The sequence below is a fragment of the Podarcis melisellensis genome, assembly GCF_964234715.1.
Source record: "Podarcis melisellensis genome assembly, chromosome: 9".
In the NCBI taxonomy this organism is placed as follows: Eukaryota; Metazoa; Chordata; class Lepidosauria; order Squamata; family Lacertidae; genus Podarcis; species Podarcis melisellensis.
The window spans coordinates 27,558,196-27,585,302 of record NC_138541.1 but is presented as its reverse complement, the minus strand read 5'-3'; the positions used below and the strand labels follow the sequence as shown (position 1 = coordinate 27,585,302).

The 27,107-nt window shown below is 40.4% G+C and overlaps 1 protein-coding gene across 2 annotated transcripts in view; it reads left to right on the top strand.

The window, feature by feature from the left end:
- PRSS12 (serine protease 12) overlaps positions 1-27,107 on the top strand; it is a 48,303-nt gene that overhangs the window by 12,564 nt on the left and 8,632 nt on the right. For both annotated transcript variants that reach the window (XM_081924926.1, XM_081924925.1), the window contains exons 2-8: positions 102-240; positions 4,808-4,986; positions 7,846-7,996; positions 10,965-11,143; positions 11,470-11,611; positions 12,568-12,764; positions 17,604-17,745. In XM_081924926.1, the coding sequence (XP_081781052.1) occupies positions 102-240; positions 4,808-4,986; positions 7,846-7,996; positions 10,965-11,143; positions 11,470-11,611; positions 12,568-12,764; positions 17,604-17,745 (1,129 nt within the window). The remainder of the gene's footprint in view (positions 1-101; positions 241-4,807; positions 4,987-7,845; positions 7,997-10,964; positions 11,144-11,469; positions 11,612-12,567; positions 12,765-17,603; positions 17,746-27,107) is intronic.

The window sequence follows — 27,107 nt, the reverse complement described above, 5'->3', positions numbered from 1 at the left end:
GTTTTTTAAATGGTTGCTGTAGACATTGCCAATATTTCATCTATGAGAAGGATTCTAACACAGAGACACACAGCTTATCATTATTATTTTTTAATATATAGGTTCTGTGAGACTTAGAGGTGGCAAAAATGAGTTTGAAGGCACAGTTGAAGTTTATCTGAACGGAATATGGGGAACGATCTGCAGCAATCATTGGGATGATACTGATGCATCAGTGATATGTCAGCAGCTTGAACTTGGGTAAGTGCTATATAGCTCTTAATTCACATTGGGTTATAAATGGTACCTTACTCCTACGCATTGTAAGAGTAAAATGGAGGTCAGCTCTCAGTTGTCTGTATTAGCGGATGTCACAATTGCTTGAAATAAGTTATTCACTAAAGTTTGATAATTCCAAAGGAAACATTACTTTTATCTGGAAAGCAGGGACAGTTAAGAATGTATGTAGTCAATGACTTCAGTAGAAAGCCAGTGGCTTTAGAAATCATTTAAATAACTAAGTAATCAAAACAAGAAAGTTCTGAAAATTTCACTTTAATATAAAAAACAGTTTTCTGTGCTCTGGTTCTAGAAGGAAGACATAAAATTGGGATACTAGTTTTCTCAGGGCTCTCTAAAATAAGGACAAAATCTTAATTATGAACAGTTTCTTTTTAAAAACAAAGCAAAACACTAGTAATTGAATCTTTTTTTGAGGGAAATATGCCCTATTTTTTAAAACAACAACAAACAAACAAACAAACAAACAATATTTTATATAGGTGATTGAAAAGCTCTGTGTTGCAGCTGTATAATGGAATACAGGATCAGAATCCTGATGGAGCATTTCAGAGTAATTGCCATTCTCCATCTTTTTTCTTTTTTTTAATTCTCCAGCTGTATTGGTTTTAGAGACAGCCTAGAAATCTGTGGAGTTCAGCTGCTGCCATCTCAAGATATGCTGAGTCTTCTTCAGCACCCCGTAAATAGCAACTTGCCTTGTTTCTGTGCCCTTGCCTCTGGTGTTCACATAGTCTCTCTCTCTCTCTGTACTCTATGCCACTATTCTTCTTTTCGGCTTCATTTCAAACAGTTTTCTAAAAAAGTGAAAGTGATGCTTAAAGCAGGAACACTGAAAAACAGAAAAGAATTATTAGGTCTATGGAATCTGTATTGATGCTACAGTCCTGCATGCATTACAGATTTTCTGCACAGAATACGAAATAGCATTAAATTAGCATATAGATTGTTGCAACATTATTATTTTTTTCATTTCATAAACTGAGGCAAAATACCACGTTGGGAGCATGGCAATCTATACTTGCATTGCCTACAATTACCTACATGGATATGATCCGCATGTAGGAAACCCATCATGTTTGGATATAAGTGGTCCTCTATTATTCATGCACAAGTCCCAGTTTAATCAATGGCACTGACCTGCAGATAACTTATGGCAAGATTGCACAAAGATTGTTATATAACTTTGTATTTATGGTCTTGAGTGATTGCCTGTTGTATCTCGTGCAGTGGAACTGGTTCTCCCTAGAATAATTTGTAACACCAGTTCTTGCCTTGACATAGCAGGTGGTGGTTTTAGAATAAGACGAGAAACTGACGACAAAGAAGACGATGAAATCTTGAGGGTGGATGAAAACACACACCACTGAACACAAAAGAAGCATGTTAAGGACTGTTGTTCTGTTCAACTGGGATAGGCCAACACTTGCCCAGGCCCAACCTAGCCCAGATCCAGCCTCACTGTACTCTGTGAAATTCCTTGTTGATGAAACTAACAATTATACTGTAAATATAAACTATGCATTTGAATCGTTCTCAACTTGGTTTGAGTTTATTGAACCATACATTGCTTTAACATCTTCCTGAACCATGTGGAGAACTGCTTCCCACATGAAGTTCTACCCAGAGAGTTGCATTTTCATATATGCTATGAAAAAAAAATCCCACAGTTGAAGAATTGTCCTACATTGTGGGTCCAACAGTCAAGAAGCTGGTTACAGCATGTACTGTAGAAGGATGTGAGGGACAGATGGGGCTCGTCAACCTGGGAAGGCAGCCCATCTAGGAGAAAAAAACCACTGCTGCCTTGTGGGATATATTTGGGAAAAGAAAAGTCTAAGGAGTAAACCCTACACAAATCCAGAGTGGAGTCCCTAAGACAGCTGGATGGCACCTTGTATACCTCCTTCCGGCAACTCCTACAGGCAAGCTGGTGCCAAATGTATTGCTTTGCTTTCCTTTGGACCACATCAGCAAGGCTGAGAGGGGAGTCTTGTCATCTAGGTAGCCCAGGACCTCCATGCACACTGCCAAGGCTTGCACGCTGGGAAGGTTACTTCAGTGCTGCTAATTCAGTGGTTTGACCTCAGCCCTGTAGGGACATTCATTGTCTCTCGAGACAGACAGATGCCAACAAAAAACAATCAGGAGTACAGACTCTTAAAGCAAGCTCATTATTTAGTAAAATGGTAGGGAATTTTATATGAATAAACTTTAAGCCCACCCTTTCACATTTGATTATCCTTCTCTGACAGACTGGAAGATAAATATTTAATTAATGCCATGTGACAGGTTGGCATCAAAATAATGAAAAATCAGCAGGTTGCTATGGATACATTATAAAAAGGTAAAGGTACCCCTGCCCGTACGGGCCAGTCTTGACAGACTCTGGGGTTGTGCGCCCATCTCACTCAAGAGGCCAGGGGCCAGCGCTGTCCGGAGACACTTCCGGGTCACGTGGCCAGCGTGACATCGCTACTCTGGTGAGCCAGAGCCGCACACGGAAACGCCGTTTACCTTCCCGCTGGTAAGCGGTCCCTATTTATCTACTTGCACCCGGAGGTGCTTTCGAACTGCTAGGTTGGCAGGCGCTGGGACCGAGCAGCGGGAGCGCACCCCGCCGCAGGGATTCGAACCGCCGACCTTTCAATCGGCAAGTCCTAGGCGCTGAGGCTTTAACCCACAGCGCCACCTGCGTCCCATGGATACATTATAGAAGTGATTAATTAACCATTTGCAACTTCAAGGGAGTTTTTCAGGAAATAATGAACACCCAAGTGAAGTTGTTGTATTCATCTGTTAATCCTACTGGGTTATTTACCTCTCTTCAATACATATTTGATCGTAAAAAAGATTTTTTAAGAGGGTGATGCTTAAATATGTGTATTTTTCAACTGAAAGCAACTCTGCTAAATTCAAGTTGTAACAAAAGATTGGGGAATGTTAAATGGCAGAAAGCATGACAAGTACAGTGCTGGATTTAATGCAGGGCAGAGTGCTGTGTGTTTGGAAGAGAATTCTAGGGCTGCTGTGGCTTTCTATAGCCAAGCTATGATTCCTGGCTAAGGTCACCTGTGCTTCTTATTGATCCTATCCCATACTGAATATTACAATGGTGTCACCAGTAGTGGTACTGCTAGGGCAGAGGACAGGGAGGCCAACAGTAGGTGGAAGCAGAGTTTTGTCAGCATCTTTCTCCTTGTTAAGTTCTACAAAGGTAAACCTGAGACCATTGGGGAATCTGACAGCCAGGTCCACCCTTGGACTGGTTGTGCATAAGGAAGCAGGCTAGCTCAGACTGAGGTTGGTGGGGCAGTGTCCCATTTGCCCTCATGGAGCAGTTTCCATTGCCTGTCATATCCCACAGAGTAAGGCTGCCTTGATTGTTCTTTTGTGTTATGGCCCTTTTAAAAAAACCAAACAAACCAAAGCTTTATTGGGTTTGCTTAGAATACATGCAATGTGATGTTAACGAGAGATTATTCTACTCTTCTTAAAAGAGTGGCCAGTTTGAACTGACTCTGAGCTGTTTTGTAATGTCTAATATTAATCTGCACATGCCAAACCAATTTATATAGATATGTGGATTAGATGAGATCAAAGTCCTGCCCATCTGGAGGTTGCAATTTTGCTTATGGTTTTAACTGTGTGTTACGTGCAATTTCTCTATCTGGTTTTCATATAAAAAGGTTTTTGCTCCCAGATTTCTCAAGGTATGAGCGATATAAGCTGCCAGCAAGTCTGCTTGAATTATCTGTTTGATATTAGGATGGTTTCAAAATGAGCAACTAATTTCCATATAAAAATGGAACACATCGGGCTCTCCTAGGCTGCAACCTTCACCCGAGTGTGAATACCTGGTACAATGTATGGAGAAGGCTGAAGAAGAGATGCTGATTCATGTACATTCATCTAGAACCTTAGAGCTGACTACTTGCCTAAATAGCTCCTGGAACTAGAACTCATATTCTGTGCTTCAGTTTTTGGGGCTTACCAGTGGCTTCTAGAATTCTCTATAGCATGATCCAGTGCAGTGCGCTAGTGCAGTGCACTACAGTGCACTAGTAGTATTTTAAGAGTGCTTCCAGCAAACCTTCAAGCTGTTTTTAAAATTCATGTACATTTAAAAGAGACAGCTTGGGGGATTGGCATGAAAGTTGCCTGTTGGAAAAGTTGCTGAAGAAATAGTCTGTCTCTATTGGCAGCTCATGTGAGAATTTTAAAAGCGATATTGGAGTTCACTGCGGATAAGGGACTATTTAAAACAACCCATTTAATTTATAATCACTCTTCACGAAACATCCCAGAGTGATGAATCATAAAAACATCATAAAGCATCAATAAAAAAATGAAAACAATTTCAGATCCAGTACACATTTATATACATAATATCCACTGAAAGGCTTAGTTGTGCCTCAGAAACTGCAGTGAAGCATGTGCTATTTAATTTGGAATAGTACATTAACAAGGGGTTTCTAGTTATCTCAGTTGCCTTCCTCATTGCCTATGTTTGTTGCTTTTCCCACAGGGAGAGAGGCACAGCGAAGCACACCCCATTTTCTGGACCGGGCCTTATCCCTGTTTACTGGAGTGATGTACATTGCCATGGTGATGAAGAAAACATCTTACTTTGTGAAAAAAGTGTCTGGCAGGATGGAATGTGTCCTCAAAATATGGCAGCTGCTGTTGCATGTGGCTTTTCCCATGGTAAAATACAAGTACACATACATAATTTGGTTTTGCTTTATGTAAACAGCATAGTTATCTTCAGAGACGATTAAGTTTAAAATAGTCTTGTTGAGAACAGTTGGTGGCAAAGTAGTTAAGGGTGTGCTAAATAATAGCGTCATTATTCTCCTCCAAGTCGTATTTAATTGAGGCCAAAATACCCTTTGAACTAGCTGGAATTATTTCACAATGGAGATTTTGAAGTCAGTATCACAGCATTAATGCAGAAGGTTTTGTATTCAGGGATAATGATGATAGTTTCAAGGACTCCTTTCTCTGTTCTTTGGTGGTTTTCACTAGCCTTTTAAGGGACTCTTCAAAGGATGGATGGACATGTTGATAACAACATTCCCTTCTGGGGTTTTCTGGCAGAGCCAGAGTGGGCAGGACTGGACTCTACAGTGACTAGGTCCAGAGGCTAATGTTGGTGGCCCACTGCCTTCTCTTTGTCTCTCTGTCTCCCTTTCGGCTGTACCTTCCACCATTTTTCCTCCTTCTTTTACCACCCACATGAAATTGGTCTGAGAACCACATAAGATTGGGCTGAGGACTGTCTGTGTCCCTCTGGCTGCAGTTTGACCACCTGTGGCCTATGTAATGATTGCCCACCTTCTTCTTGTCTGAGTCCTTCTACCTAAAGGTGTGTTGTGGTGTTTCAGGGCACTTGCCTGCACTCTTGACTGTGTAATACAATGGCTAAATATCTGTGAGCTTCCTTAATACCTTTGAAGTTCTCTGAGCATCACTAAAGCAAAGACAAAATTAAGGTGACCGGCACAATTCATTTTCTCTTGGGATCTAGAAGAAGAGGAAGAAGAGTTTGGATTTTATATCCCGCCTTTCACTCCCTTTTAAGGAGTCTCAAAGCGGCTAACAAGCTCCTTTCCCTTCCTCCCCCACAACAAACACTCTGTGAGGTGAGTGGGGCTGAGAGACTTCAGAGAAGTGTGACTGGCCCAAGGTCACCCAGCAGCTGCATGTGGAGGAGCGGAGACTCGAACCCAGTTCCCCAGATTACAAGACTACAGCTCTTAACCACTACACCACACTGGCTCTCTAGACAAAAGTAGTTCAAAGCAGAACCCTTAAAGGTGTCTAAGAATCAAGCAAACCCCAAAGCCTGTAAAAAAAGATAGGGGATTCCACATGGCACACAGCACTATTCATCAATGGAAGGTGGAACACTTATGAGGCTCACATTGCTGCTTGCAAGATGACATCATGTCTCCCTGAACAGCTGCCTGCACCTCCTTGGGAAGGCATGCCTCACCCTTTGAGAATGATGCCTCCAGAATACATTGTGTGCATATATGCGCTTGTCTAGGCCAAAAATACTTGCTGGTGTTGCAATTTGTCACCTTCTGAAAAAGTGCATTCTGTACTTTTTTCTCTTTCCAAATAAAGCATCATGATTGATGATATTCAAACCATTCTGCTCCTCAGTGAGTTTGTCCAGCTAGAGGAGTGTACAGTACTGACACCCTTAATTATGTTACTGTATAGGAACTGCACAGATATGCAGATTTTTTTTTTAGGGCTGCTTTGTTCTTTGTCAGACCATCATACGAAGAGCCTCAGTGGCATCTTTTTCCAGTCTCCAGTATATTTATATACAGGAGCAAAAATGTAATGCAGAAAATGATTGTTTCCTAAGGTACTGTATAGGGAAAACAGAACTCGTTGAGTACAGTGGATTGAAAAAGTCATGTGAGCAGGGCTAGTCTGGGCTATGCTTAGAATTCTGCAGGTTAGTTCTTGCAACTGCTTTACCTATGAGCAATCCTAACATTTCCTTAGCTACAAGCAGGCTTTGTAATCCCATGGAGAAACAAGTTACAAAATGGACTGTATGCATATACAACCAGCAACTATTTCCACAGGTCAGGAGCTCTTTTTCTAGTTACTGTCACCATGTGGATTGCTTCAGCTGTATAAATGCACCTTTTCGCGTACATGGACATTGCTCTGTGTGAGTGTGTGCCAAATCATAGATTGGGGCTGCCTGCATGGCTCTAAACACAGCAGTGTTGCAAACTGAAGTAACAACTCTCTTGAGTAAGACACAATTGTATGCAATCTTGTCATTTGGCTTGTGCAATAGAACTTCCCCTTTCCTATAGCCCCCAATATACTCTCAGAATCTGCTCTAGAGAGCTGGAGGACTCTCCCGTTAAGTTCTTGGGAATGCACAGACAGAAGAGAAGAAGGGGAAATCCTGCTGTGCAACCAGAACCTGGCTTTTGCAGCACTGGATAAAACTATGTTTTTAAATGAAACCCCAAATTTTAATCATCAAATAATGCAGAAGACTGAGGATAATACACATGGTCCAAAGTAACATAATGTACATATGGAAGACCCTGGTTAATTTGTTGCAAACAGAGAAGGGAGCACAAGGGCTTCATGCTTTCAATACTTCCAAATTTCCATTTTGACCATCACAGAGAAGGTGTGATTAAGTGATAACCATTGTTGAGAATGCTTCACAGAGGCAACTGGCTAGCCCCTGTTTGAAACTTAAGTTCCTTTATTGTTATTCAATTATAACAAAGGATCACTACTGATGGGGTTTCCTTCACATCTGTCGAGTTTAGGAGGTGTGGAATTCTTAGTTTCTGTTTCTGCAGTTGAAATTTCTGCTTTAGAGCTGCAGGAATTATTAACACTCTAGGCATGCTGTTGCGTTATGCTGTTAGTGATCTGAAATGAGCCACAATATTACTAGGTTGTGTCTGTTCAAATTACAAAGCCTTTGCTGTCCATTTGGTAGCAGCTGATCACTAATAACTGGGAAACGAAAACTTCATTTCCCTCCCTTCCTTATGTGTTTCATTTCAGACCCTGATTTTATCCCAGTCCGACTGGTTGATGGAAGCAGTGCTTATGAAGGAAGAGTAGAAGTGTATCATGCTGGTCACTGGGGAACCATCTGCGACGACCAGTGGGATGATGCGGACGCTGAGGTAGTCTGCAGGCAGCTTGGCCTTGGGTTAGTTTCCCCACCCCAGTATATTGTGTTCAGTTGAAAAAGAAAGCTAATCACTGCCAATGAACTGAGATGCAAAAGTAAAGTCAAATGCCTGCACCATGGTTTGAAATGGACCTGATACTTAGGACGGTTGAACAAGCAGCAGCACCTGAGCCAAAACAGAGTCTTTTGACCACCTCAGGGTGTAACTAAATGTTGCTGATAATGTATAGACTCTAAGCTAAAAGGGCAATCTCATGTTTTGTTCTCCTTCTCTCTCATGCAACTTGTAGGGATAGTCCGTGTGTGGTGTGGTGCAACAGATGTCGCTTGCAGGATCATCCTTGCCATCATTAAGGGCAATGATGTCACACCATGTATTGAGTATCCACATACCACCTAGGAAAAAATCAGTAGCCCAGTGTGGCTTATTTGCATGACAATTCTCATATTTGTTCCGCCATGAATTTCATGTTGGCTGTAGGTTGTATATTGGAAGCAATCAGTGGAATGCACACATGAGGATAGATTTGAACTCATGCCTGAGAACTTCACAGGGAGCAGTCCCCTTGTGCTCAGTAGAGCTTCTGAGGCCATTTTCTAAACACTGCCCTCCACTTCTGATGTTCAGCATGTTGCTCCTGATATTGGGAATCTTTGGTTTCCAATATGGAGTGAGGACTGCATCTGTGTTGACGTGAAGAGAGACGAAGGTTCATGCACATGCAGCATCACTCTTTTGAGCCCAGCCCAAATCAACAGTTAGTGTGCCACAGTTTATTGGTAATTTGTAATTTCGAACACATGCCGCATGCTAAAGTAGAGTTACATTTACGTTACTTTGAGGTTGACTAGCTTGTCTCTGTCCCATGAGTATAGTAAATTATAGTTGCCATTAAATATTCCCTATCCATATGCTTTTATGGGAGCCTAAGGACTAGTGAGCTCAGTAAGAAAAAGCAAGATTCCTTAGCAGGTAGGCTCATCATTCCTAGACTGAAATTTACCATGAGAGGAAATATATAGTGGCCAGGGGTTGATGGGCTAGGAAGAGACGCCAAGCTGTGTGTGTATGTATATCGTCTCAGTTAATCCAGCTGGAAATGTTCTGCAAATTATAAAATAAAGCCTCTTGGCAATGACCTTCCTATCCTCTCACAGCTTTCACTTGGCATTACTGTGCAATAAAACCCACCAGGATTAGTTTGCCAGTGACAAGAAGAGAATACTGCTCATCTAATTAAATACTTTCTGTATGCTAACCCCTCCCCATATAGCATATGGATTTCCAGCCTGTGAGGTACTGCATAAGTATATTTTCAGCAGAGCATGTAGAATATCCAGAGTTAGTCATACTCAGAATGCACCTATTGTAACGAGTGGAGATTAAGTCCTTTTTGTATCATTGGGTCTCCTCTGACTTAGTTGGACATCATCACACATCTTTGATATATATATTTTTTCATTCCACTGATATAATAATTATTTAAATGAAATGTTTTTGAAATGTTGGTGTTACAGTGTGGTTTTGATCTGCATTGTTTTATTGTTTTGATTCTTTTTTAAAAATATAAGCTGCTTTGGGGACACATTTTAATGTGCATGGAAAAGTGAGTTATAAATTAGAAATGAAAAGGGATGCATTGCAATGTAAGTCCCCAGGACACGACTAAACAACTAAACAACAACAACAACAAACCACTGGCATTAGTGGTAGCTTTCTTCCTACTGCAAATAGGAGATTTGGGGGAGCAATTTTCAGCAAGACCACAGCAGGGGAGAAAACACCTAAAGTATCCTTTCCTGTTTGCTGCAGTACACCCCCTGTAGCTGCTAGCTGCGTTTTTTAAATAAATAAGTGCATATTTAGTGTGTCTTTGAATTTAACTTAATGTCTAGTTTGTCCTTTTATTTCATATTTTCTGGCAGGTGGCAAAATGATCATATGTTTTGCTCAGAGATTCATAAACTCTGCAGGTGTGACACTGAGGGTTGCTTCCTTGATTACCAAAAGAGGCAACCCCCCCAAAAAAACCCCTGTTGAGGAAACAGTCTGATGTATTTGCTTTAAATTGTAAGAAACAAGAGCCTTTCTTCCAAAGCCAGAATCTATTATCCTTATATTAATTTCTCTTTGTAAATCACTATGAGACATTTTAAGTTTTTATTATTGATGTGTTGTTACAACAGGAAGTACATTCTTTCTTGCTGAATTATCTAATTTATCTCTGTTTTGCTGATCCTGTTCCCTTAATCTAGCACCAGCCCTTGTGTCTGCCAGGTCCTCTGAGTTTACGATACTCACTTTTGATAATCTCAACCTGCTTTAGGCTGTGGGCGAAGGAGACGGCCAGATGTCTTATAAACAGATTGAAAAACCGCAGCATATTTTTATGAGTCATGAAGGACATTAAGATAGAAGTTTTTGGGAAAGTAATCTAAAAAGAAACCATGGTGTGCAAAGCACTGTTATGTTTAAGGCTGGATTTTTCAACTATAGATGTCGTAAATGAGTGTCTGGCGTTTTATATACAAAATGAGCTTTGCTTTCTACTCTCCCTGTTTTCTTTACACATGACCATGTTTTTCCTGCTTTTTGGGGGGTATATCTCCTCTATTGTCTATTAGCTGTTTGTTTCATTTTTTGGGGGGGGGGAATGCAAAAATAGTCTTATTTTTGTCTTCTCCATACAATTGACTAAACTAAAGAAGAACATGGGGTGGAATATTTATTTTAGTTCTGTTATGACAGAACCACTCTAATTTCCTGATAAAAATGTACACATTTAATGGGCAATGCAAAATGTATCAAAGGGTTCTTCTAAGAAATAAGCGTCTTAAGTAACCACTCTGTTCATCTACTTGGATCAATATTGCTTTGGATTGTAGCATGTGTACCAAAGCAATGCAAACCATTTCAGTAGCTAATTTAGAGGCACTTTCTGACCATTTGCCATCATTGATTCTCTCTTTGTTCGTGTTTGTGCAGGGGGGTTGCCAAGGCATGGAGCCAGGCTTATTTTGGAGAAGGCTCAGGTCCTGTGCTGTTGGATGAAGTGCGTTGTACAGGAAATGAGCTGTCTATAGAACAGTGTCTAAAGAGTTCCTGGCAAGAACACAACTGTGGCCACAAAGAAGATGCAGGAGTTTCCTGCACACCTCTAGCAGGTAGGCAACAAAGGTTGCTGAAGTCTTAGAAGTCTATAGATTTTGGGTCAAGATGGAGTGAAGCCATGGGATGTGGGGCCAAGTCAGGGTGAAATTTCAGTGTATATAGTACAACCATTCTGGGATTAAATTATGAAGTTGGATAAGAGCAACAATGGGAAATGTGCCAGTATTAGGGCTCTCTCCCCTTTTACTTTTTTATAAAACCTTGCAAATTACTAGTGTCTAGCTGTTTAATGAATCTGTTGCAGCACATTTTATAGCACAGATTCTTTCCCCTGAAGTTGCCTCTTAAACACTACTGGCTCTTATTTTTAATGCTACAGATGGTGCCATCAGACTGGCAGGTGGGAAAGTCAGTCATGAGGGACGACTGGAGGTGCTTTACAACGGACAGTGGGGCACCATCTGCGATGATGGGTGGACTGAACTGAACACACATGTGGTTTGCCGCCAGCTGGGCTTTAAGTAAGGTCCATTTATGTGAGGAGGTTAATTACTTTGCAGATCACTGCTGATAATTTTCTGCAAAATGCTATTGTCCATAATTTCACAGGTGCCCACTTAACTTCACTGTTATGTCCTAATCAGGAGTACATTTATCAGCAGTAAAACATTATTGAAAAACTTCAATTTAAAAGAAAAATGGTTAGATTAAGAATCTTAATTATCTTATTTTTGTCCCCCCAAAATTAAACCCATTTCTTAGTTGTCTTTGGTTTGGCAAGGGGGTACACTTTATCAATTGAATCAGTTTGCTACCAGTCTCTAGTTCAACAATCCATGTCTGAAAACAGTCCTACTGGAACAAATGTTTAAATTGCCAACAGAGCAGGCAGGTGCCAATTTTTAAAATGGGAATTGAGATAATCTGGGCTGGTGCAGACATAGCACTGAGCAGTGCTGTAGTATTGTACACTCCTTCCCACAAATCTAACTTTTGTGGTGTGTGTATTTCAAAGTTTTATTTGCTGTATTAAGAAGGAACTCAGGAACATTGTTGTTGACTTAAATGTGATTAGTCCTGGGAGGGAGGAAGAATTCACACTCTAGAAGGAAAAAACATGGAAAGTGTTTGTACAAGGCTAAGCGGTCAGCAGGATTATGTCTATAGCAGCCTTTAGTGTCAGAGAATGAAATAGAATTCTGCATATTGTGTCAAATGAGTGGTTAAATGCTCTGCTGAATCAGGGCCTTTAAAAAGTAAAACATCCATGGATTTCTAGCAACAAGATTTATTTAAAGGTGGTGGACACTTGACAATGTTACTCAAAATAAAATGGATGCTAATCGAAGTTGAACTTAATTGTGGCGTGTACACTGGAACTGTTATTACATGAAATATTATTGTTTGTTTTTTATGTTGATCATATGTTCAATACCTCACTCACGATACAACTGCCAATCTATCTATGTGCAAACAGGAATGGGAAAAGTGTCTCAGAACACTACCCAGAAGAGAACATTGGACCCATCTGGCTGGATGATGTCAGCTGCTCAGGAAAGGAGTCTGCAATCCTCCAGTGTTCAAAGAGGGAATGGGGAAAGCATGATTGCAGCCACAAAGAGGATGTTGGGATAAGTTGCTATAGAGATAACGACAGCCACAGAGCCTCACTGGGTAAGCTCCTCTCTGTAGATGCAAGCTTGGATACAGAGAACCAAGGGACCCCAAAGGTCCTTTAGTTTTGTGGTTCTTGAGCACCAGTCCATCATGCTACAGAGCAAACTTTTTTGGGAAACTGAGGCTGCTTCTAATATGGCATGGGATGTGCTGTTTACAGGCAAAAAGTCTGAACTTTTGAATTGAGTAGCCCTTTGAATCTTGGCCACATTCTAGCTAGATGAAGATACAAAGCAGCTTTCAAGATTGGAAACAGAGAATAGTTATACTGAGTATCCATTTTAAAAAGTTAAATCTGTTAAATTTAGAAAGGCAAGGAAGGAGAGAACTGCAAGAGCAATATAGAGCAATGTCTACCTAGAACAGGACCAGGCTATTTGTCTTGTAAATAGAGGACATTTTTAATCTGGTTATTTTTAATCTAGGCTTGTTCTGAAGCAGTTGAGTACTGGAGTAGCTGAGTTTTTTATTTCACAGAGAACTAGAGTATTTTTCTAGTGAAGCATATGCCCAGCCCTTGGTATGGTTGTAATGGTGAACTCCACATACGCAAGTGTGACATATAAATAAAGGTAAAGGGTAAAGGAACCCCTGACCATTAGGTCCAGTCGTGACCGACTCTGGGGTTGCGGCGCTCATCTCACTTTATTGGCCGAGGGAGCCAGCGTACAGCTTCCGGGTCATGTGGCCAGCATGACTAAGCCACTTCTGGCGAACCAGAGCAGTGCACGGAAATGCCATTTACCTTCCTGCTGGAGCGGTACCTAGTTATCTGTTTGCACTTTGACGTGCTTTTGAACTGCTAGGTTGGCAGGAGCAGGGACTGAGCAACGGGAGTTCACCCCATTGCAGGGATTCGAACCGCCAACCTTCTGATCGGCAAGTCCTAGGCTCTGTGGTTTAACCCACAGCGCCACCCGCGTCCCACCTAACATATAAATAGGCATGTGAATAAATCCTCCCCATAGGTATGAGTTTTCGGACAACTTGCAGAGTGAAAATTGGAACGTGAGAAGTGTCTGGGAAGGAACTATAGTTATTCCAAAGAACAAGGAGCTGAGATCTTTTTTCTGCCAAGGGTCAGTCTTCTATGCAATGCATGCTATTGATGGGCAGGGCCAGATCCATGGAGTTTGCAGAACTGCATAGCTCTTGTGCACTCTCTCTGCCAGCCCAGCCCATTCACCACTCTCTTTGCCACCCCTGCAATAGAGAGCAGAGCAATTGATTGGCAAGCAGAAGGTCCTAGGTTGAAACCTTGGCATTTCCAGTTAAAGCGTTATGGATAGCCTGACTAGGAAAGACCCCATACCTGAGGCCTTGGATGCTGTCTATCACAAGAGACAGTACTGGGAAATATGGACCAATGAAGAGAACTTCATATGTATAATATAGCTCAACAGCCAGCTACAGGTGTTTAAAGAACCTTGACTACCTAACCCCCAAGAATGGAAATAATTGATCTCATTTATCACCTCTGTTTATGAGGAGGAAAATATAGGTTTCACCCTATGTTGGGAAATGGTAAACAGAGTCAAAGAACCAAAGAACAGCATTTCAATGAGAAGTAAACATAATAATGAAGATTAGACAGCTTATAAGGAATTTCTTTAAGAATTGCATCATGTCTTTCAACTTAACAAAGAGCTCTATTAAGTATATCTTGGTACCATACCAACTTTATAACTTGAGGCATACTGTTAAACGAATTATAGTGTTTACAGCATTATTGAACTAGAGTTTCTTTCCATCTTGCATGCTTTGCTAAATGAATTTCCAGTCATATTATTACTCTTTCCCTCATCTCTTTTCATTGCTATTCTTTTACACTTCTTAATATTCCAAAGCTTTTATTACACCAGCAGTATAATGTAAATAGTATTTCTGTGTGGGTGAGACAATGAGAATGGGAACACTTAAACCCCGAATAGCTGGGGTTCATATCATAGTGGCCATTCACATAGACACTAAATGAACATCTGTGCTGCTCTGTTCATGAAACTATGGAACTTAACCTGAGCTGGAAAGGGTCCAATATGGTTAAATACTGCCAGATGGTAAAATTCCCTTTGGGTACCTGAAAATTGTATTAATTTAACAGTTGTGAATGAAACTTCCAAGTAGTAACAAGCTGGTTGAGAATAAAATCTGCTCCATTTTACAGCTAATATCCTGTGTTGCTGCCCAGGTAATATGAGTAAAGTCTGAACTGAAATTATATTCTTGTAGAGTAAGCATTTCTGGATGATGACAAAAATGAGGTGAAAATTTTGACATTTTGGATGCAGTCATAAGCACTGATGTTGCACAGCCTAACCTCCATAAATTTGAAAGAGGCTAGGCGAGGCTCCTACAGAAGAACCATTGATATAAACAAACGTTACAGTAATTAGATTATGAACTCTTTTCATATCTATTGTGATATATTTGGCTGGAATGAATCTCATAAACAGTTTCTGAAGTTTAAGAAAGATTTTAAAAAATTGTACCGTTATGGAAAAATTAGACAATGCGGCTAGATAAAAATAAGCATTAAGACTTGATTTTTGCAAATATTCTTAAGAACCTAAGGATTGCTTTGCTGGATCAGACTGAGGACAAAACATACTGCTAAATGCCTGGCATGCAAGCTGCATCTGGATTCCCGCCCCCTGTAATTAGTTATGGCACAGGGACACAATTGCCAGCAGGAGGTTTCCCTTCCTTCTCAGCAACAATTGGAATGAAAATCTACCCCCACATCCCAGTGTAGCTTTGATGCTTGAAAAGCCTTCCATTGACATCAACAGCCTCATGGGAGGATAGCTGTTTTCTTCCTGATTGCAGCCAGGGAGGGAAGGAATAAACCTTCTGCCTCCACATGCTGGTCACAATTGGGCCTCCCTCAGGGTTGACCCTCCAATGAGGCCTGGTGAGGCAGCTGCTCAGGTGGCAGGGTCCACTGGGGCAGCTGATCCCAAGGTCAATATTTCTTCCCCTTTTGTTCCTCATGTAGATCTTCCCTCGCCCCTTCATCATGGGTGTGGGAAATGACATTTTGGGGTCTGCCACAGGTGCCCAAATGTCTTGGACCAGCCCTGGCTTCCCCACTCTTGTAATTGGTTAAACCAGAAAACCCAAATGTAGTAGCATGCAAGCTATACTTTTAGCATAATGTTCATTTTGGCCCTAGGAGAGGACCCATCTAGTTCAACAATCCATTTCCAAACAAAGTGCCAGCAAGCCCAGCCTTTCATCCGTGGGATTTATCACGTGTAGACGACGTGCAGGGTTGCTTCCAAATGAGTCATTTTAATGTGCCAAGGAAGTGCTATTAATGGATCCTTTCTTGTGTTGAAGCTGTTGTGTGACTTTTTCACCCTGTAGTCACTTTAGAACTTCAACCAGGATCAGTGCACTGTGGCCAAGTGTAGTTAGAGCTGTGAGCTGGGTGTGCAATGATACAGAATGAGTTCCAGTCAGTCTGGATATGCTCAGCCTGCATATGTTAAAATGTATATAATGAATTCAAAGGCAAGGATAATGTGACATTTGCTATGTTTGATTTCAATATGCGAGCAATTGTTAGTTTCATCTGTTCTTTCATCTGTTAATGCTCTGTTGTGCATTAGGAAAATGTAATTTGAGCTGTTGTGCAACAATAATACATTATTAATAGCAGAAGACCTTTCTATGACACTGGCTGCTAAACTCTTGAGGAAACGTAAGGTTAGAAGAAAATGTATTGATTGCATTTATGAGTTCATCGAGTAATGATGATCAGCCTTTGGCTGTAAAGGCCTTTGGGAATTGGCAGCCTGCCATACCGTTCTTCAGAGAAGATTAAAGTGTAACTGAGCCAGTCAAGGTTTTGAATTCCCTCTCACCCAAGAAACGTTTAGTAGTGCTACAGAAAAGCTTCAAACAGGGGAGTGTCCTAGATATGTGCCAGGAAACAAACTACAAAACAAAGCAACTATACCCAATCACGGAACTGAAAGGGGTTTGATTAGAGCAATTATAATGTGCATCTTCAACTAGGCTCTGCCATATACACCAGCCTTCCCCAACCAGATGACCATCCAATATTTTGGACCACAACTCCCATCACATGTGCTAGCACTGGGTTTGGGAAGGGTGATTTAGACCGTGCGTAGCTAACTGTATGTTTGAGTAGCCACCCCCATAAAAAACAGCAGCTCATAGCACATTAAAAAACCCTAGAATTCCAAGCAGGAGGTTGTAGCATAAACTTCTGGCTGACATTCTCTCTTTGTCCATGAAAGAGAGGAATCAAGCTGTGATCCACACCTGCCACCTGAAATGGTACAGTATAGCAACATATTATTATGAATTTGGGGGTGCAAGACAGCATAAAGTCTGGATCAAGCTAGTATCAGGATTTAATTACATTCTCCACTGATACAAGATTCTTTAAACTGGACACCTTGCTTGCATCCATGTCAAAATATGGTGCACAATTTTTGCAGGAAAGTTAGCTTCCATTGTTACATTCCTAAATCATTCACAAACTCTTTAGTAACATTTTCTCCCATTCAGCCTGGGACATCTAAATTTGGAAAAGTGGAATAGATTTGGGAATCAGCAGACTGAGAATATGTTCTTGTGGATACCAGAGAGGAAATTCATTTCACATTAGAGTCTAAATTTGCTGAACAAGTTGGCATTGATGTCATACAAGTTACAAGACTAAAATGCTTTCATCACTGGTGTACAAACTTGGAATGCTTGAACTTGAGCCCCAGTTGACAACTTTCCTTCAATGTGATGAAAATTAGCTAGGGTAATGGTTCTTGCTACTATTGCTGTGTGTTAACAGCTGGAACTTATTCCCAGGGCCTCCTATCAGATTGATGGATGGTGAAAATAAGAAAGAGGGCCGCGTGGAGATCTTTATCCATGGCCAGTGGGGGACAATTTGTGATGATGGATGGTCCGATAAGGATGCAGCTGTGGTATGTCGACAACTTGGCTTCAAGTAAGAGAAATTATTTAATAGTCCTTAAATACATTATCTGGTTTCCATACATTATTGTCTATAGATTGTGCAAGTTCATAGAATTAAATGTTGGGCCCCTCCAGACTGGCGTTTATTGTGGTGTGGGTGTATTCGGCAACACGTTACTGACACAATGATAGTACATTGGTAGTAGATTTGTTCTGCTTTATTAGTAGTTTTGTGATGCTTCCCCAGTTCTAACACATTACTGCTGTTTGGAGGGGCTGAAGCACAACAAAAGTAGATTAAAACAACAACTAAGAACATTTGTGGCACGAAAATTTGTGGGATTTCAGCAGCAAGCTGCAGGATTTGCACTGATTAGAAATGGAACTAGATTCAAATGGTATTGAAAGCAGGATCACATATGGCCACTCAATTGCATCATGAGCACAAATCATTATGCAATGAAAAGTATATCTGGAGGGGACCATTGACCATTTAATGTCAAATGTTAAATATTTAATGTTAATGTTTAATGATAAATATTAATTTTATTTATTTATTTATTTATTTATTTAGCATGCCACCCTTCATCACAGTTAGTTGGATCACAATTAAGTCCCATTGAAATCAAATGCTAATATTACCCCCCCCCCCTTATTTTAGTGGGAATAAAGCATGACTAATTTAGTATTGCTGCAATCCATGGTTTTTATTTAATTCTATAACACGATTATTAGTAAGTTGCACTCAGCTCTGGTGAGTTATCTGGGGTGGGGCTGTTTCTTTGAACAACAGACCTCACTTGAAATATGACATATTTCAACTTGCCTTTAAAACTCCATTCAGTTTCAAGACAGGACTTTACATTGTGTTATAAAATAAAGCAACCTTCCTGAAGAGGTTAAAATACTTTTCATGCTGGAGCTGCCAAGGAGCTTTTTCTCCAGCACAATATAAACAGATTTTCGAAACTTGCCAAGAGTATCAGTGTAACAGGCTTCATATGAAAGAAGCATAATGTAGTTTATACGTTGCTCATGTGCCGCCCGTTAGATTGATTCAGTGCCTTCTGGTGCTTGATCACAAACTGTAGCAACATTTATGGGGCATTTCCAAACAGCAAAAGATGACAAGTTTAGTAGCATGCATGACAACACCAGAAGGCATTGCTGGTAATTTTGCCTGAAACCACAGGAAAAATGACCAGCAGATGTAGTACAATTTGCATTGTTATTTTCATCATGGCAAGCAGACCAAGTTCCCCCCATGTATCACTCAGAGAATGAGCTGCAAGGAATATGCTTCCCTTTCCCTGCAAGGAAGTATGCTGTGTTCCAACTGGTAGCTGTCCAGGGACTTCAAAGATCAAGGGATCTATGTCTGTCACCAGACCATTGGGATGCTGCCTCTCCTGCTTTCCTGCCCCATCCATTAGCTACTTCAATGCCTGCTTTCCTTTCACCTCCTGATTCCCTTTCTCTTGCTATTAAAAAAATAAAAATCCTTTTGTATCATGGCAATAAATTGTGAGCCTGCAGGCAAGGACTGCCTTGTCTTTTAACATATATATACTGAGCTTCTAAAATCCTAAAAAGCATAACAACAAGTCCATCAACAAGTTGTTAAAATAGCAAGTGACACAGTTGTCTCTACCTTTATTTCTGATTTGGACATAGCTATAATGCAAGAGTATGGTCACCGGATGCATGACAGAAACCTTGAAAAAGCTTGAAGTGTGATTTAGCAGGAAAATTACATTTTGCTGTTCAAGGTACAGCACTCCCCCTAAGTCCTGTGTGTCAGTCAAACTGCACATTGTGTTGGACATGTAGCCTGCAGCTGCATACGTGATTTTTCTTAGTCAAAAGTGTGGAGGGCCAGGTCTAGATCAGAAGCATGGTTGCATGTGGAGGGGAAACTTCTACCTGCACCTGGTCCCCAGCCCAGCAGTTACGGATAGTAAAACACCTCCCATTCATGCCTATGGGGACTTCTTTACTATCAGTAACAGTTATGTGCAGAGGAAGGAGGATTAAACCTCCCCTCCCCATGGTAACTTTTGAGTAAGAAAAAAGTTGCATAAATAACTGCAGGCTACATACCGTGGGTGGTGCTGTGGGTTAAACCACAGAGGCTAGGACTTGCCGATCAGAAGGTCGGCAGTTCGAATCCCCGCAACGGGGTGAGCTCCTGTTGCTCGGTCCCTGCTCCTGCCAAGCTAGCAGTTCAAAAGCATGTCAAAGTGCAAGTAGATAAATAGGTACCACTCCGGAAGGAAGGTAAAAGGAGTTTCCATGCGCTGCTCTAGTTCGCCAGAAGCGGCTTAGTCATGCTGGCCACATGACCCGGAAGGTGTATGCCGGCTCCCTCGGCCAATAAAGCGAGATGAGTGCCACAACCCCAGAGTCGGCCACGACTGGACCTAATGGTCAGGGGTCCCTTTACCATCACCTTTACCTTACATACTAGACAGCAGCCTGCAGACTAGATACTAAACCTCTGGTAGCGGCAATGGGAGGGTAATCACATAGCGGTTCTAATAAAAGAAAAAAAGTTGCATTAAAACAAATGCCTTTCAAAATACCCCAAAAACATAATTCCTACCTGAAGTAGTGAACATATTTATGTCATTGCTTACATAATTATCTGGGTTTTTTTTTGGCACAATCAGCTGGTTGGAGAGTCTTATCAACTATTCAGCAATTTCATGTCATTTGCCATGTATGCAGCTCATTTACCCTCATTTTTATCTCATACTAGAGTCCATAATGAACACCCTGAATTTCTCTTACATCATCCTAATGGTTAGTAAAGTTCAGAGAGTTTGTGTTGCAGGATATCCCTATTAGGTTTTGTGCCATTTTGATTTACATTGCTCGGGAAAGGAATTTGCCTTGTGTTATCTTGTCTTTCCCATAGGACCATATTAAATACCTGATGAAGACTTTTCCTCCCTTTGTTTACACATGCTAAGTTATGCTGTGGGAAGTAATATTTCTTGCAAGGGAAAAGAGAGGAGTTTCCTTCTATTTCCACGTATTTTTGCTGAATGCCCAGCTTAGCAAATATATTCCTTCCTTTCACACAGCTTGTGTTCAGTGTGATCACCCCCAATTTCCAGCTGTTTCTAGTTCAGAAGAACTGGGCCAGATGCCTCCAGTCATCATCAACATATGATAAACAAAACAGGCAGGGTTTAAGTTTGATGCAATCAGTTGCTGTTAGCTGAATTTCTTAAATGTGGTAGAAAGTTTGAGTAACTGAGTGCTTAAATACTCAAGAAAATTGGGCAGCAGGGCCACAACAGAGATGCATTGCACTGTTGGTAGCAAATATTATATTTTAATACACAGAGCCAGAGAATTGCAGAAGAAGCAAAAGACTGGATATTCTTGTGCCTCGATACAAGCTTATATAGTTTCCCCCAGGAATGCTGCGCATGGGATTGTACATGTGCTTATATCTCATAGATGGGATTCAGGGTTTCTATTCTGCTCACTTTTCATTCAGGGTGCCTGAGGATTTTGGAGAGTGTCATTTGTTCTATTTTACAAATCTCTCTGGTGGTCAGCATTCAGTAACACTAGAGAATCAGTTGAGAAGCCTGACTGGTTTATGTGGAGGTTATAGGACAGGTTATATGACTTCCTAGTTATCCCACACTTTCTAGTGCATTTCCCCATTGCTTTCCTTAACACAAAGAGTGGGCTTGTTGCACCAATGTGTGCCCAGAGTCCTTTAAGCCACTTTAATTGAGCAAACTTACATGCTCCAGTATGCAATGGAATCCCTCCCACAAAAGAGTGCAAGTCTGGCTGGGACCTAAGCCAAACATCTGATGACAATCCTGTTTTCATGTGAACACTGAAACATTGGACTGGTGTATCTTCAAAACTGGCTTTCTTAAATTCAGTTGAGACAAATTGTGTATTGCCATGAAATGTTGAAAAGTCCAAAATGCTACTATTCATGCCACATTTTATTAAATACAATAATGGGGAAAAAGCTTGCCCAGCTTTGAGGAAATGTGTATATAATAACTTCATTCTCTTTTTAAATTCCACTATATATCACTTATGTGGTCTAGGAGCTTCAACATTTCCCAAGAAAAACAATCTAAAGCAAACAAATTCCTCACCTTACTTATGGTGGCTCAGATATAAATCACAGCTATGTATGGAAAACCTAGAGGGTCTTGAGGTTTCTTTAAATACCTTTGATTTACACTTGTGCCACTTAAACTGAAGAAATTAACTTATTTGGTAAAAATCCAGAGAACTTGTCAGCATGTATAAATACTTACAGTACATTTAATGAATGAACCACACAATCCTACTTGGAGAAGCCAGAAATTGAACCTGGGACCTTTCACATGCAAAATATGCACTACAGCTAAGCTACAGCCTTTCTTAAATGCACGGCTGCCATGAAAATTAGCAGCTCTGTGTCTTGTGACCCCCTTCCGCTCCATGGCTATTGCGTCTAATCCAGGTTAGACAGGTGACTACTGTGGACAGAATCTCTTCTGCAATGGCACCAAGACTGTGTACCTTCCTTTTTAGGCATATTTGCCTGCAGCCATTATTATCATAAGGCTAAACCTGTCCTATTCATCTGAGTCACTGATACACTTAATATTGATTTTTGTATAGTTGCTGTGAGTCTTTTACATTTTATGCTTTTCTGATGTTTTATTTTTCTTTCCCTGCTGTTTGTATTTTTTCTGTTTCATATGTTCTCAAGTTGTTAGATTTGTTTTATAGTTGGTATTTATATTGTTGTATCTTTTGTTCATAAGTTGGCTTGAGAATCAAAATGGTGGAAAGCTGAGGTATAAATATTTTAGTTAAATAGAATTTTCTTGTGTTCAGATGTCATGACACTCGGTGTCCCCACCAACCTCTGCTGCTGGCAGCCAATGACATGCTGCAGGTATGAACAATTGCTGAATGCCAAGACATGCATAAGTTCTACTAGACAATGCAAAGGTTGAGAGTGGTGATTAGACCATGTGGAGGAGCTTGACACATGGCCGCCATGCATTCACATAATGAATCATTTCTCTTTGCTATCCAAGCCCAAAACCCTTTTGATCACGTAGAACTAACTGTGTGGCTCTGTATTGTGTTCTTTGGCATTAGATTTCTGGAAGAATACTGAAATTTGTAGATTGCATCAGTGGAATGGAAAAGAAACGTTGGTTGCCTGCATAATTGCCAAAGTTTGGTAGACTTTCTAAATATTAAGATGATGATGTTCCATAAAAAATAAATCCAAGTAACTGGACTGAAAAAGCTTATAGATTTGGCTTCCTAAACCTCAGTTAATATTTTACACCTGTACATTAGTGAGCTTGCTGTAGTCGCAGATTAATATTTATAGTGGGAAAATGTAACATAAAATGTAGTAAGTACTTTTGATATCATAAAAATGTCAGCCAATGAAAACATGACCAAGACATAGCAGCAATGGAAAGAACATGCATGTATTAAATAAACAAGGTTATAAAGTAAACATTATAGCACGAAAAGCACTCCTTTGGTGCTTTAAATTACATCGCCCTCTTATATGTGATGGGGGAATACCTGTGTATAATTTGGGCATGTAGTGGATATTTATTCTAATACCAAATGTTCTTTATATGTCCATTGAGAACTCTTTATTTTGAATGTAGTGTTGCTCTCTAAAACTATTACAACCTGCATTGTGTTATACTTTAGCCACCAAACAGTATCTAACAGAGAGGAGCCTCTATCTAGATTAAAATCAGAGTGAAGCCTGCAATCCTGTATATATTTACTTGGTACTATGTCTCACTGAAGTCATAAAAGCATGAATAGGAGTTGTTCAGCTCAAACATGTCTGTCCATGGTTTGCTTTGAGATACCTTATATGGTAGCCCAGCAAATACAGCTGGGGCTTATGAAGAAATCCATGTTACGTAGGAGTCTATCTTAAGATAACATTGTACAGGAAGCTCTAATAACAAGGCCTCTTGTTCTAGCATGAAATGCCCCCAGGTTTTCAGAGTTAAAGAAATCACTTTTCTTTATTAAGCAAGAGCTAATGTTGTTGAACATTGTTGTGTTTCTGGAGATGCTCCACAGGATGCTATATTAAGCAATTTGTAGTTTTCTGGATTTACTCAACAGCCATATATGATGGTCATTAGCATGAAAAATAAATATGGAAGGGCTCTGAGTCTTCTTGGTTTATGATATATACGCAATGATAAGTTGTATTTAATGATAGATTAAGCAATGGCTGTTCAATATGAACTAATTTCCTTATGGTACCCAAGGAAATTGAGTTGTTAAATAGCCTTGGATGGATCTTGAAAAGAAGTGCTTAACTCTGGATTCCAGCAGTAGATGTAACTTTAAAAAGGTCTCCTGCACTTTGTCACTGTCTGGCAGACTTAGCTCATATACAGTATGGGGAAAAACAGCTGTCAGGGAGTTGAACATTCCTTGCAATATCTGCAATCTATATAATTGTTCATGGGTGAAGGGGGGGTGAGAGAGAACTTGGAACAAGAAGAGGCATGTAGTTTGTGGCTAACAAGTTAAACAAATAATCTTAGGTCCATTTTGTGAAGATGAACGGATAGCGCTGCTTAAGGTCATTATTCTTTGGGTTTCCTTGCTATACACGTGCAACTCATACAAATACAAATTTCTAGGCTCTTTCATTCTTTGTTATGGACCATTGGGGTTTTCTGAAATTTTGTTTGCATTTGTTTTATTGGACTTTTGATTATCTATTTGTCCCTTTTCACAAATAAGTTTTAAAGTGACTTGCAACAAAAGTAACATTCAGAAATGTAATACATAGCAAACGTATCAATTAATACAATACATCTAACTAAAAGGGTTCATCCACAATAGTCAGTTGTATATCTTGCCCCATCCCAAAAAAGGAGGGACTGCTAAACTAGCCCCTGAAACCCCATTCTCCTTTGCTACCCAAACCTCTCCAAAGACCTCAGCTTAGTAGTATTTTTACCTGTATTGTTGGTTTTAGTGTTGAACTGATCCAATGGACCAGGTGTGCCAACTCTAGGGGGACAAGGTATCTTCGCCCCACTCAATATTTGTTGGAAGGCGGCTGGGCCCCTCAGTGTTGAGGGGGCAGACGAGGTTGAGCGTGGAGCCAAGTGCAGCACACCTTCAGTGACTGGCTCCCCCTTAGTACTCGGTCTCCTCCAGACATTGCGATGACATGACACGACCTCACACATTCGCAATGCACGTCCGGGCCCTGTCAATATTGGGGGCATCTTGGTGTCTCTGCAATTGATTGAACTGTATAAAAGAGTTGCCTCTAATGTTAGTTGTACTAGAGTATACCCATTTAAATTTATGGAGAACATGACTAACTTAGGTCTATTAATTTCATTGGGCCTACTCTTAGCAAAACTTAGTTGGATACAACCAATATGTTCATGTCCCAGGAACTGGTGAAAATTTCATCTTATAAAACTTTTTAATGGAGTGCACTGGATTTTTGTTTTTATAGAGGATATTTTAAGCATGCTTCAAACCATCAAGGCACAATCCTATTTAACCTTTATACAAAACTGCCCGAAGCTGTCTTCCAGAGTTGGGGGTAAAGTATGTTTACCAACCCAGCTCCCTCTTGCCATTCCAGCAGAATCAGGAGAGGCTGTTTGTTTAAGGTGTTGGACTGATATGTGGAATCAGTAATGGGCTAGATGAAGGTCAGTAAACTTAATATGGATCCTGATAAGGAGATACTGCAGATTAGTGGCTCTGGGCAGCAGGCAAGCTACTTGCTCCTGAGGGGGTAGCACTCCCCCCCCAAAAAAGAGCAGGTGTGTAATTGATTCCAACTTATGCAGGTGCATAGGGAATGATTTTTACTCTGTAGCTCATACACTTCATAATTTTAAGAGTTGATATAAGCCCATGTATTAATTATGACTAAAGTAATACTTTGGATTATATTAACTTCATACGGGCTAAACAAAATGGCATCTGCCCTTGAAAGGAACTTTTTTTTTATTAGCAGTGCTGTCTGCGATTGTATATTTTGGGGGGATGGGAGGTAGCTTTCACCCATAAAAACTGCTTGCATGATTTGCCTAATAATTTGCAAAAGTCAGCAAGTCAGAACGGATGTCTCCCTTACCTACAGTAGGGTTGAATTTATCAGCCTCTTGAACACTAAAAAAAGGACATCTGCAATGCACATTTAGATGCTGAGATTGAGAACTCTCCATAGAACTGTGTGTTTTATTCACTTAGATAATGTGGACATCCTAAGAGAACACTATGATTGCAGACTGGTTTCCTGTATAGTAAGTACCTTATACTAAGGTTTATAGCCAATCTAGGATTGGCAGGGACAGCAAAAACATTTTATAGTATATTTCCCCAACTTCAAATTATGCTGCATGATTCCTGGCTGAGAAACTGTAAGAATGAAATTTTTTAATCCTGGAGTATTCATTTCTTTCTGTTTATACAAGTTGGTTGGAAATGGATTTAATAATGTTGGCAGATTTGTAAAAGACACATGATGAAGCTTGCAGTGTCCAATGAGTACACAATAAATTTGATTTATAATTGCTCTCTGGGAAAGCAGCATCTCACATGATATCACATTCTTCCCTTACAAACTGATAAATGTAGAATTGATATTATATGATACCCAACCATGGTTTAAGAAGCAATTGAACATGAAAATGTTAGATGTTGACCAAAGGAACAGCATAATGGACTGGATCCAGACATGACTTTTGATCCAGACATCAAAAGTGGGGAGGTAACTTTTGTTGATTTTAGACTAGTGTGGGAATGGTGCAAAAGTTGACTTCTCACACTTTGCCACTGGATTCATGGACAGAAGGAGCTGTCCAGTTTGCAGAAGCTGAAGTATAGCTACTCGGATGATAAAATATGTCTTCTTGTCAGATACCTGTGACCTAGCTCCTACAAGCAACAAATGAAATGGGAAATCTGTTTTTCAACTGTAGCGTTGCAAACTGCAGATAGGGATTGGCATGTCTGAAAAGGGAAAAAAAGTCCCTGCATATAGAAAACTGGATGTCAGAAAGAAGGGTTCTCAACCAGCTTTCTTCCTGGCATGTTAGATTTCTACACGCAGGGGATGTTTCATTTGGAGGAGCATTTAACCCTCTTGCAAGCTGAAGTAGTATGCCTCAAATTTAAGTTTATCATCTAATCGGCTCCTTGTGGAGACTGGTGTTGCTAGTGTCAGTACAAAATTAAATGGGCTTTTGTTGGGGCCCTGTATACCGCTTATTAATTATTTGATGTGCAATATTAATGATTTATTTCAGAGTGCCCTATTTGTAGGCAAGGTTTGCAGCAAAATGTAGCATAAGGATTCTTCCCTGTCTGAATGAGTTT